The 13,458-nt window shown below is 43.7% G+C and overlaps 1 protein-coding gene across 6 annotated transcripts in view; it reads left to right on the top strand.

Moving 5' to 3' along the window:
• The window catches only part of ttll4 (tubulin tyrosine ligase-like family, member 4), a 55,433-nt gene that overhangs the window by 21,434 nt on the left and 20,541 nt on the right, over window positions 1-13,458 (top strand). For 3 of the 6 annotated variants that reach the window (XM_090230495.1, XM_090230496.1, XM_090230498.1), the window contains 5 exons: window positions 1,160-1,258; window positions 3,856-3,990; window positions 8,723-8,851; window positions 11,753-11,849; window positions 13,085-13,295. In XM_090230495.1, the coding sequence (XP_090086621.1) occupies window positions 1,160-1,258; window positions 3,856-3,990; window positions 8,723-8,851; window positions 11,753-11,849; window positions 13,085-13,295 (671 nt within the window). Of the gene's footprint in view, window positions 1-1,159; window positions 1,259-3,855; window positions 3,991-8,722; window positions 8,852-11,752; window positions 11,913-13,084; window positions 13,296-13,458 lie in introns of all 6 variants that reach the window. The other 3 variants (XM_090230493.1, XM_036975347.2, XM_090230497.1) reach the window with 1 other exon arrangement.

The raw sequence follows: 13,458 nt of genomic DNA, 5'->3' as shown, positions 1-13,458 counted from the left end.
ATTATTTACTCACAGGTTCTATACCTGGGTCAGAAGTGGGCGTAACCGCCTTTAGGGCAATTCTCTGGGCGTACCTAGTTAAGAGCAAGGTCTAGGATTTTCTCAAAACCAATTTTTAGACAACTAACTTAACATTTCATCTTTACCAAAACATTCCCTTTGATTTGGACTTTTTCCACACAATATACAATCTATAAACATCAAACATATACTAGGAAAACTGTTGATGTTACAATGTTTTCGTAATAACGTCATCTATTAACCTTTAATAACAGAACAAAAATGACATACATTTTCATATTCCATCTATCGTCATGACCACCATTGTGGCTGACTGAAACCATTGTTCCAAAGTCCCTTCATTTCATGTTTAATGTTCTGAGGCTGGTTCTCCATAGTGACAGGACAAAGGAATTTGTCTGTGGCCTGAGATTTACTGTTTCAGTATGATATGTTGGATAAAGGAATAAAGACAGACACCAATGTCAGGTTCAATAGCCTTGTTTGTGCATTGTACAAATCCCTACACATGGAGTCCGGGGAACAGTCCGGCTAGTCGAATACCTATCAACTAGACTCCATAACATTTACCAGGGGCGTGAGGGGTCATAAAACCCCTAGAGACCCCTAGATCTCTCCTCCTCTGTTGGGGTTGAGAGATAATCTGTAGGGTTGTGGTCTCCTGTAACCTGACCTGATCAGGACAGTCATGACACATACATAACGTACATAACATAACATGCCAGTAGCACATAAGACACACACTACCAGTCAAACGTTTGGACACACCTAATCATTCAAGGGGTTTTCTTTATTTTCTACATTGTAGAATAATAGTGAAGACATCAAAACTATGAAATAACACATATATGGAATCATGTAATAACCAACAACAAAAAAAATATATATATATATACACACAATTTCAATATACAATTTCTAATATACATATTAGAAATTCTTCAAATAGCCACCCCTTACCTTGATGACAGCTTTGCACACTCTTTCAAAAACAAGGACATTTCACCCCAAACTTTTGAACGGTAGTGTACATGCATGTCGGTAGCACATGACAGGGTTTTCATTCTATAATTATACTCACGTGTGTGTGTGTGTGTGTGTGTGTGTGTGTGTGTGTGCGCACGTGTGTGTGTGGCAGGGCTCTGAAGGCGCTGTGGCACTACCTGGGTTGTAAGGGAGTCAACACCACGCTGATCTGGGAGAAGATCAAGGACATCGTCATGAAAACCATCATTGCGTAAGTCAGAGTTATATACAACAGTATATCTATGGTGTCTAAACGGGATCTTACGCTGTCTAAACACTGTCTAAACGGGATCTCACACTGTCTAAACACTGTCTAAACGGGATCTCACGCTGTCTAAACACTGTCTAAACGGGATCTCACGCTGTCTAAACACTGTCTAAATGTGATCTAACACTGTCTAAACGGGATCTCACACTGTCTAAACGTGATCTCACGCTATCTAAACACTGTCTAAACGGGATCTCACGCTGTCTAAACACTGTCTAAACGGGATCTCACGCTGTCTAAACACTGTCTAAACGGGATCTCACACTGTCTAAACACTGTCTAAACGTGATCTCACGCTGTCTAAACACTGTCTAAACGGGATCTCACGCTATCTAAACACTGTCTAAACGGGATCTCACGCGATCTAAACACTGTCTAAACGTGATCTCACGCTGTCTAAACACTGTCTAAACGTGATCTCACGCTGTCTAAACACTGTCTAAACGTGATCTCACGGTGTCTAAACGGGATCTCACGCTGTCTAAACACTGTCTAAACGGGATCTCACGCGATCTAAACACTGTCTAAACGTGATCTCACGCTGTCTAAACACTGTCTAAACGTGATCTCACGCTGTCTAAACACTGTCTAAACGTGATCTCACACTGTCTAAACGTGATCTCACGCTGTCTAAACACTGTCTAAACGGGATCTCACACTGTCTAAACACTGTCTAAACGTGATCTCACACTGTCTAAACGTGATCTCACGCTGTCTAAACGGGATCTCACGCTGTCTAAACACTGTCTAAACGGGATCTCACGCGATCTAAACACTGTCTAAACGGGATCTCACACTGTCTAAACACTGTCTAAACGTGATCTCACACTGTCTAAACGTGATCTCACGCTGTCTAAACACTGTCTAAACGGGATCTCACGCGATCTAAACACTGTCTAAACGGGATCTCACACTGTCTAAACACTGTCTAAACGTGATCTCACGCTGTCTAAACACTGTCTAAATGTGATCTAACACTGTCTAAACGGGATCTCACACTGTCTAAACGTGATCTCACGCTATCTAAACACTGTCTAAACGGGATCTCACGCTGTCTAAACACTGTCTAAACGGGATCTCACACTGTCTAAACGTGATCTCACGCTGTCTAAACACTGTCTAAACGGGATCTCACGCTGTCTAAACACTGTCTAAACGGAATCTCACACTGTCTAAACGTGATCTCACGCTGTCTAAACACTGTCTAAACGGGATCTCACACTGTCTAAACACTGTCTAAACGTGATCTCACACTGTCTAAACGTGATCTCACGCTGTCTAAACACTGTCTAAACAGGATCTCACGCTGTCTAAACACTGTCTAAACGGGATCTCACGCTGTCTAAACACTGTCTAAACGGGATCTCACGCTGTCTAAACACTGTCTAAACGGGATCTCACACTGTCTAAACGTGATCTCACGCTATCTAAACACTGTCTAAACGGGATCTCATGCTGTCTAAACACTGTCTAAACGGGATCTCACACTGTCTAAACACTGTCTAAACGGGATCTCACACTGTCTAAACACTGTCTAAACGGGATCTCACGCTGTCTAAACACTGTCTAAACGGGATCTCACGCTGTCTAAACACTGTCTAAACGGGATCTCACGCTGTCTAAACACTGTCTAAACGGGATCTCACACTGTCTAAACACTGTCTAAACGGGATCTCACACTGTCTAAACGTGATCTCACGCTGTCTAAACACTGTCTAAACACTGTCTAAACAGGATCTCACACTGTCTAAACACTGTCTAAACGGGATCTCACGCTGTCTAAACACTGTCTAAACGGGATCTCACGCTGTCTAAACACTGTCTAAACGGGATCTCACGCTGTCTAAACACTGTCTAAACGGGATCTCACGCTGTCTAAACACTGTCTAAACGGGATCTCACGCTGTCTAAACACTGTCTAAACGGGATCTCACGCTATCTAAACACTGTCTAAACGGGATCTCGCACTGTCTAAACACTGTCTAAACGGGATCTCACGCTATCTAAACACTGTCTAAACGGGATCTCACATCAATGCCGTTCTGGTATGCAGCAGGGGGCCTGGTCAGGGGGATGCACAGCTCTGTCTGTTTCAATAAGCTGGAATTGGTTGTCAGTCTTTATTTTTTTCATTCGCTATAATGGGGGATCCTGTTCTTCTGCAAACAATGCCTGCAGTACCGCGGTCAGCTTTCATCTTCCGTGGTTTTAATGAGAGGGGGGCAGTCGTTCTCCTCTGGGCGTCTATGTAATTAATTATGCGTGTCTTGGTGAACATGCAGGTGCAATGCTTTAGCTTGTTATAGGGCATATGAGCCTTTATAATGTCTTCTATAATGTTCTCTGTGTATCAGGCCTGACCCGTGCAGTTATAATGCTCTATAGATTGTTAGAAGCACACATGAGCCTTTATAATGTCTTCTATAATGTTCTCTATGTATCAGGCCTGACCCGTGCAGTTATAACGCTCTATAGATTGTTAGAAGCACACATGAGCCTTTATAATGTCTTCTAATGTTTTGTGTCTCTCTGTCTATCAGGTCTGACCCATATGTCAACACGCTGGTCAAGCTTCACCTGCGTTCCCCCTACAGCTGTCACGAGCTGTTTGGCTTTGACATCATGCTGGATGAGAACCTCAAGCCTTGGGTTCTGGAGGTCAACATCTCACCAAGGTAACAAACAGTACAGCCTTCAGTACAGACCAGACATTCTGCCTGGTTGGAAGAGTCCCTCCTTGTTGGTAGGTAGCCTAGTGGCTAAGGAGTTGGACCTGTACCCGGAAGGTAGTTGGTGCAAATCTCAAGCCAGGTGCTGGAAAAATATTAGGGGGGATTTGATCTGGGAACTGGAGTGCTGCTGGGTTTATATCCTAAAGACATTCAGTCCCATATCGTTGGGCCCTTGACCCCGCAACATGCTCTCCATCATTGGGTAACTACCAGAGTCGTTAAATGCGATCTCTGACTCTGTTTCTGGTACGCAAGCTATTTTAATTAGTTCCCCGCATCCAGTGCAAGCGGGAGGGATTGTTAATTGCGCTACCGAACTGCCCCTAATCAAAACGAAACAAAACGGCCTAAACCCAGCCGTCAGAAAACACAGAAAATTTAACTTTTTTCAATGTGTCAATCACTCTCGAGTCATCTGGGACCCACGAGCTAAGCCCAAGGGACTATTAGGGGGGCACTTGAACATTCGTAGTGTCATTCCAAAAAGTGATCAAATTCAACATCTACTCACAGACTCCAACCTTGACTTTCTCTGCCTCTCAGAGACATGGCTCCATAAACACTCTCCATATGCTGCTTTGATTGTGCCTGGCTACAATGTTTTCAGGAGAGACAGGATTGAAGGAAGAGGAGGGGGTGTGATGATTTACATTAAAGAACATATCCGATGTAAACAAATTGAGTGGTCATGTGATAATGAACTAGAATGTATCGGCCTGAACGTTACACTGTCTCCCCAAATGTCTTTTACCCTCATTGGAATGTATAGGCCACCTTCCACCAAAAGTGTGTTTTTTGATCAGTTTAATACCATGCTTAGGGAATGTGATTTTGGGAAAGAGGTCATCTTAATGGGAGATTTTAACATTAATTATGAAGACAAGTGTTGTAGGAAAACCCTCAAACGAATCACTAATACCTTTGACCTTACACAGCTAGTTAAAGGGCCAACCAGGGTGACTTGTTGCTCTAAAACACAGATTGATTTGGTGTTCAGTAATAAACCAGAGAGAGTGACTAAATCATTCAATATGGTTACTGGGCTATCTGATCACAATCTGACACTTATAGCCAGAAAGCTGTCTAAGAGCAGGTTTAACCTCTCTACTGTTAGAAAGCCGGATCAACTCAGAATACCTAAGAGTGAATTAAACTATTTTGAAAAAGCAATTAAGGGAATAAACTGGAATGATCTCTTGTCCTATACAGACGTGGAAGCTGATAGTCAGGTTTTTCTATCCACAATCCAGACTACAATAAATGGCTTCCTAAAGCAAATCAAATCCAAACCTGGCCAAAAGAGCACTCTTCCTTGGCTAAATGGAGAAATCTGGAAATTGATGAAAGAACGAGATTATGCTCTAAAAATAGCCCTAAAATCTAAATTAGAGCATGACAGACGTAGGTTTACCATGTTGAGAAATACGGTGATGAAAGAAATTAGACAGGCCAAGGCAAACTTCTTTATTAACATAATTGGTGAAGCAAAGGGAAATTCTAAATTGATATGGGAGAATCTAAAAAAGTTAACAGGGAAAGACCATAGTAACACTGCAAAAAGACTAGAAATCATGGTGAATAACAATCTAACACAGGATGCAGTTGAAATAGCAATAGCCTTCAATTCCTACTTTATTGACTCTGTCAGGGCACTGACACAGAACCCCTCCATTTGTTTCCTGGGCCCAGTGCTAGTGAATGACACTCAACCTGTCTTCATCATAAGGGAGGTTTCTGAGTCAAAGGTGAACAAGGTGATTAGCTCACTAAAGAACTCTAAAGCCAAAGATGTGTTTGGGATGGACTCTACCTTTCTTAAAAACTACAAAGAGTCACTCATTGGCCCCATTACTAAGGTCACCAACACATCTATTGGTCTCGGTGTGTTTCCAAGGGTATGGAAGTCGGCCATAATAACGGCCATCTTTAAATCAGGCGACCCTGCTGACGTGAGTAACTACAGGCCCATTAGTATACTACCTGTGGTGTCAAAGGTTGTTGAAAAGTGTGTAGCAGAACAACTGATTGCCCACCTCAACAACAGCCCCTTCACATTACACTCCATGCAGTTTGGCTTCAGAGCGAAACACTCCACAGAAACGGCCAACTGCTTTCTTCTGGAAAATGTGAAGTCCAAGATGGACAAAGGGGGTGTTGTGGGGGCTGTGTTTCTGGATCTAAGGAAGGCTTTTGATACTGTTAACCATGAGATTCTCATCACAAAATTGTCCAAGTTCAACTTTTCCCATGATGCCTTGAGATGGATGAAATCATACCTTGAAGGCAGAACTCAGTGTGTCAGAGTGAGCAATGAGCTGTCGCCCACTCGTAGCTATGATGTGGGCGTGCCCCAAGGGTCAATACTGGGGCCCCTCCTGTTCAGCCTGTACATTAATGATCTGCCTTCTGTCTGTACTGGGTCTGAAGTTCAAATGTATGCAGATGATACAGTGATATATGTGCAAAGAGCAAACAACAAGCTGCACAAGAACTCACTACTGTAATGGTCCAGGTTACAAAGTGGCTCAGTGACTCGTGTTTGCATCTCAATGTGAAAAAAACTGTTTGCATGTTCTTCACAAAGAGGGCAACAGATGCTACTGAGCCAGATGTCTATGTGTCAGGGGAGAAGCTCCAGGTGGTATCCGATTTTAAGTACCTTGGCATCATACTTGATTCCAACCTCTCTTTTAAAAAGCATGTGAAAAAAGTAATTCAAATAACCAAATTCAACCTAGCTAATTTCCGATTTATACGAAATTGTTTGACTACAGAGGTAGCAAAACTGTACTTCGAAACTATGATACTCCCCCACTTAACATACTGCTTGACTAGTTGGGCCCAAGCTTGCTGTACAACATTAAAACCTATTCAGTCTGTCTACAAACAGGCTCTCAAAGTGCTTGATAGGAAGCCCAATAGCCATCATCACTGTTACATCCTCAGAAAGCATGAGCTCTTGAGTTGGGAAAATCTTGTGCAATACACCGACGCATGTCTTGTATTCAAGATCCTTAATGGCCTGGCTCCCCCTCCACTCAACATTTTTGTTAAACAGAAAACCCAGACATATGGCAGCAGATCCACAAGGTCTGCCATGAGAGGTGACTGTATAGTTCCCTTAAGGAAAAGCACCTTTAGTAAATCTGCATTCTCTGTGAGAGCTTCCCATGTCTGGAATACACTGCCATCAGACACACATAACTGCACCACACATCACACTTTCACAAAATGCTTGAAGACATGGCTAAAGGTCAATCAGATTTGTGAACATGGTCCCTAGCTGTGTGTTGCCGCTTTCCATGTTGTCTGTTGTCTGTAGCTTGTGAGGTGTGGAAACACTTTGTTGCTTTTATGAATTTTGTCTTGCTGCTTTTTGTTTTATGTTGCTCTGTCTGTATGCTACGTCTTGCTTGTCCTATGTTGCTCTGTATGCTATGTCTTGCTTGTCCTATGTTGCTATGTCTTGCTTGTCCTATGTTGCTATGTCTTGCTTGTCCTATGTTGCTATGTCTTGCTTGTCCTATGTTGCTACGTCTTGCTTGTTCTATGTTGCTATGTCTTGCTTGTCCTATGTTGCTCTGTCTGTATGCTATGTCTTGCTTGTCCTATGTTGCTACGTCTTGCTTGTTCTATGTTGCTATGTCTTGCTTGTCCTATGTTGCTCTGTCTGTATGCTATGTCTTGCTTGTCCTATGTTGCTCTGTCTGTATGCTATGTCTTGCTTGTCCTATGTTGCTATGTCTTGCTTGTCCTATGTTGCTCTGTCTGTATGCTATGTCTTGCTTGTCCTATGTTGCTCTGTCTGTATGCTATGTCTTGCTTGTCCTATGTTGCTATGTCTTGCTTGTCCTCTGTTGCTCTGTCTGTATGCTATGTCTTGCTTGTCCTATGTTGCTATGTCTGTATGCTATGTCTTGCTTGTCCTATGTTGCTATGTCTTGCTTGTTCTATGCTGCTATTGTCTATATTGTAATTGTTTTTAATAACCTGCCCAGGGACTACGGTTGAAAATTAGCCGGCTGGCTAAAACCGGCACTTTTACTGAAACGTTGATTAATGTGCACTGTCCCTGTAAAAATAAAAATAAACTCAAACTCAAACAGAGCAGAAGACAGGTGTTCGCTGTCTAAGGGTGGGTTGGAGCAGACGGGTGTTCTCTGTCTAAAGGTGGGTTAGAGAACAGAGCAGAAGACAGGTGTTCGTTGTCTAAGGGTGGGTTGGAGCAGACGGGTGTTCGTTGTCTAAGGGTGGGTTGGAGCAGACGGGTGTTCTCTGTCTAAAGGTGGGTTAGAGAACAGAGCAGAAGACAGGTGTTCGTTGTCTAAGGGTGGGTTGGAGCAGACAGGTGTTCGTTGTCTAAGGGTGGGTTGGAGCAGACAGGTGTTCGTTGTCTAAGGGTGGGTTGGAGCAGACGGGTGTTCGTTGTCTAAGGGTGGGTTGGAGAAGACGGGTGTTCGTTGTCTAAGGGTGGGTTGGAGAAGACGGGTGTTCGTTGTCTAAGGGTGGGTTGGAGCAGACAGGTGTTCGTTGTCTAAGGGTGGGTTGGAGAAGACGGGTGTTCGTTGTCTAAGGGTGGGTTGGATAACAGAGCAGAAGACGGGTGTTCGCTGTAACCTGGCCGGTGCCTCTCACCAACGGTGCCAGTACTGTCTTCCTTCCTCTCTCCTAACAGCCTCCACTCCAGCACCGCTCTGGACGTGGCCATTAAGGGCCAGATGATCAGAGATGTGTTGAACCTGGCGGGTTTCCTTCTGCCTCAGAGAGAAGAGGTGCTTCCCTCCGCCAGCAGCTCTGCCAGCAGGTATGTAGTGTAGAGAGGGTTATATTCTGGCTTCCACCATATCTTTTAGACAGTGTGTCCTTATTTATGGTCCTGGGGACCTAAATGTTGACACCTTTCACCTGGCACCACTAATGAACTCATCAAAACCATTGATTAGTGGAATCCGTTTTTTTATTTTATTTTCTTCACTCGGAACCGAACGGAAACTGAATTTGTCAAATAGAAACTGTAGTTTTTGTTGCACAACATTTGGAGCAAATGGTTTCCGTTCTGAAACGGTTTCTGTTTGGAGCAAACGGTTACCGTTGTGAAACGGTTTCTGTTTGGAGCAAACGGTTTCCGTTGTGAAACGTTTTCTGTTTGGAGCAAACGGTTTCCGTTGTGAAACGTTTTCTGTTTGGAGCAAACGGATTCCGTTGTGAAACTTTTTCTGTTTGGAGCAAACGGTTTCCGTTGTGAAACGGTTTCTGTTTGGAGCAAACGGATTGCGTTTTGGATAATGATTCCACCCCAGGTGTGTAGTGTTAGGACCCCCTAATAAACACTGGACTAAAGTCCTCAGACACAGAGACCAAAGCCGGTTCCATTTAGCTCCTTGGCCCTAAACCTTCAATGTCAAATCTGAAGGGTCTGGATTGGTTTAAACAGTGTAATCTGAAGGGTCTGGATTGGTATAAACAGTGTAATCTGAAGGGTCTGGATTGGTTTAAACAGTGTAATCTGAAGGGTCTGGATTGGTTTAAACAGTGTAATCTGAAGGGTCTGGATTGGTTTAAACAGTGTAATCTGAAGGGTCTGTATTGGTTTAAACAGTGTAATCTGAAGGGTCTGGATTGGTATAAACAGTGTAATCTGAAGGATCTGGATTGGTTTAAACAGTGTAATCTGAAGGGTCTGGATTGGTTTAAACAGTGTAATCTGAATGGTCTGGATTGGTATAAACAGTGTAATCTGAAGGGTCTGGATTGGTTTAAACAGTGTAATCTGAAGGGTCTGGATTGGTATAAACAGTGTAATCTGAAGGATCTGGATTGGTATAAACAGTGTAATCTGAAGGGTCTGGATTGGTTTAAACAGTGTAATCTGAAGGGTCTGGATTGGTTTAAACAGTGTAATCTGAAGGGTCTGGATTGGTTTAAACAGTGTAATCTGAAGGGTCTGGATTGGTTTAAACAGTGTAATCTGAAGGATCTGGATTGGTATAAACAGTGTAATCTGAAGGGTCTGGATTGGTTTAAACAGTGTAATCTGAAGGGTCTGGATTGGTTTAAACAGTGTAATCTGAAGGGTCTGGATTGGTTTAAATAGTGTAATCTGAAGGGTCTGGATTGGTTTAAACAGTGTAATCTGAAGGGTCTGGATTGGTTTAAACAGTGTAATCTGAAGGATCTGGATTGGTTTAAACAGTGTAATCTGAAGGGTCTGGATTGGTTTAAACAGTGTAATCTGAAGGGTCTGGATTGGTTTAAACAGTGTAATCTGAAGGGTCTGGATTGGTTTAAACAGTGTAATCTGAAGGGTCTGGATTGGTTTAAACAGTGTAATCTGAAGGGTCTGGATTGGTTTAAACAGTGTAATCTGAAGGGTCTGGATTGGTTTAAACAGTGTAATTTGAAGGGTCTGGATTGGTTTAAACAGTGTAATCTGAAGGGTCTGGATTGGTTTAAACAGTGTAATCTGAAGGGTCTGGATTGGTTTAAACAGTGTAATCTGAAGGGTCTGGATTGGTTTAAACAGTGTAATCTGAAGGGTCTGGATTGGTTTAAACAGTGTAATCTGAAGGGTCTGGATTGGTTTAAACAGTGTAATCTGAAGGGTCTGGATTGGTTTAAACAGTGTAATCTGAAGGGTCTGGATTGGTATAAACAGTGTAATCTGAAGGGTCTGGATTGGTATAAACAGTGTAATCTGAAGGATCTGGATTGGTATAAACAGTGTGATCTGAAGGGTCTGGATTGGTTTAAACAGTGTAATCTGAAGGGTCTGGATTGGTATAAACAGTGTAATCTGAAGGGTCTGGATTGGTTTAAACAGTGTAATCTGAAGGGTCTGGATTGGTTTAAACAGTGTAATCTGAAGGGTCTGGATTGGTTTAAACAGTGTAATCTGAAGGGTCTGGATTGGTATAAACAGTGTAATCTGAAAGGTCTGGATTGGTATAAACAGTGTAATCTGAAGGATCTGGATTGGTATAAACAGTGTGATCTGAAGGGTCTGGATTGGTTTAAACAGTGTAATCTGAAGGGTCTGGATTGGTATAAACAGTGTAATCTGAAGGGTCTGGATTGGTTTAAACAGTGTAATCTGAAGGGTCTGGATTGGTTTAAACAGTGTAATCTGAAGGGTCTGGATTGGTTTAAACAGTGTAATCTGAATGGTCTGGATTGGTATAAACAGTGTAATCTGAAGGGTCTGGATTGGTATAAACAGTGTAATCTGAAGGGTCTGGATTGGTTTAAACAGTGTAATCTGAAGGGTCTGGATTGGTTTAAACAGTGTAATCTGAAGGGTCTGGATTGGTATAAACAGTGTAATCTGAAGGGTCTGGATTGGTTTAAACAGTGTAATCTGAAGGGTCTGGATTGGTATAAACAGTGTAATCTGAAGGATCTGGATTGGTATAAACAGTGTAATCTGAAGGATCTGGATTGGTATAAGCAGTGTAATCTGAAGGATCTGGATTGGTATAAACAGTGTAATGATTGAGTTTTTCACCTTTTTCTTTAATTTGACAGACGTACGAACATTGAAGGGTTCGAGGGCGAAGGAGTGAGTTGGGGCCGGCAGGGTCTGTCTCTTTCACACTCTGGGCTCAAATCAACATCATCCGTGAACAAAAGTCATTTCAGAGTTGTTCATTGATGCCTTGTTGTTTCTGCTGAATGGATTGGTAATAACGGGTTGAATTCTGCTGTGTAGTCTGTGTGGAGGGACACGGGAGAGATCCAGACCTGAGATTTCAACTGATGAGAAAGTGAAGCGGGCCTTCTACCTGAGCCAGCGCTTCGCAGATCAGGTACAGTCATGCAGCCGTCTGAAGAGCCAAGGAACTACTGGGAAGTTTCCCAGACAGGAAGTCGTAAGTCCCACCATGATTGTGTTCAAATCCCGTTATGAAGTCGTAAGTCCCGACATGATTGTTTTTATTATTATTATTTTTATAAAAATGTTCTTCCCAATTTCGTGATATCCAGTTGGTATTTAGTCTTGGCCCATCGCTGAAACTCCCGCACGGACTCGAGAGGCGAAGGTGGAGTGCCATGCGTCCTCTGAAACACAATCCAGCCAAGCCGCACTGCTTCTTGACACAATGCTCGCTTAACTATGGAAGCCAGCCGCACCAATGTGTCGGAGGAAACACCGTATACCTGGCGACCGTGTCAGCGTGGACTGCGTCCGGCCCGCCACAGGAGTCGCTAGAGCGAGATGGGACAAGGACATCCCTGCCGACCAAACCCCCCCCCTAACCGGGACGAAGCTGGGCCAAACCCTCCCCTAACCGGGACGAAGCTGGGCCAATCCCTCCCCTAACCGGGACGATGCTGGGCCAAACCCTCCCCTAACCGGGACAACGCTGGGCCAAACCCTCCCCTAACCGGGACGACGCTGGGCCAAACCCTCCCCTAACCCGGACGATGCTGGGCCAAACCCTCCCCTAACCCGGACGATGCTGGGCCAAACCCTCCCCTAACCTGGACGATGCTGGGCTAATTGTACGCCGTCTCATGGGTCTACGGGTCGCGGCTGGCTGTGACAGAACCTGGACTCGAACCCAGAATCTCTCGTGACACAGCTAGCACTGCGATGCAGTGCCTTAGACCACTGCGACACTCGGGAGGCCTCAAGTGCTTTTAAAGCCTGAATCATTCTTCAACCAGTAAACTTTTAGCTAGATAGATGAGCTAGCTAACATTGCTAAAGAATAAAGTGAATTAGTTTGCTTAACGTTGACAATATGGTCAAACTAGCTACATTGTTATCCACATTGATGAGTTTAAAATCTTTTCGTTGAAATAGTTCAAGGTCAGTGATGAAACGTCACAACTTGTTAACTCTGGCGTCATCTCTGACTTTCCCACTGAGGAGTCCATCTTGGGAGGGTCGTTCCACTGCTTCTTTCTCAGTCAGAACCTCCGTATTGTACAGTTAGGATGGGAGTGAGACACACCAGCTTTATAACACGATATTGATGTACCTGCCTATGAAATCAATCTGTAGTATAAAGTATAACCAACCCCTCTGTCTCTGTAGGACTTCTTCTCCTCCATCCTGGACGTTCTGACTCCAGAGGACGTACGTGTCCTGGCTGAGACGGAGGACGAGCTGAGCAGGAAGGGAGAGTTTGAACGGGTCTTCCCCTCCAACGGCTCCTCACGATACCTGCGCTTCTTCAAACAACCACGCTACCTCAACATCCTGCTCAACCAGTGGGAGACCAAGTACGGACAGAACAGGAGAGAAGGTAGGTCTCTCTGTCTGTTTCTCTGTCTGTCTGTTTCTCTGTCTGTCTGTTTCTCTGTCTGTCTTGTTTCTCTGTCTGTCTGTTTCTCTGTCTGTCTGTTTCTCTGTCTGTCTGTTTCTCTGTCTGTCTGTTTCTCTGTCTGTCTGTTTCTCTGTCTGTCTCT

The sequence above is a fragment of the Oncorhynchus mykiss genome, chromosome 3, assembly GCF_057628025.1.
Source record: "Oncorhynchus mykiss isolate SJ-2025 chromosome 3, ASM5762802v1, whole genome shotgun sequence".
In the NCBI taxonomy this organism is placed as follows: domain Eukaryota; kingdom Metazoa; phylum Chordata; class Actinopteri; order Salmoniformes; family Salmonidae; genus Oncorhynchus; species Oncorhynchus mykiss.
Note: the sequence above shows the minus strand (reverse complement) of the source record. Positions and strands in the feature narration are given on the sequence as shown.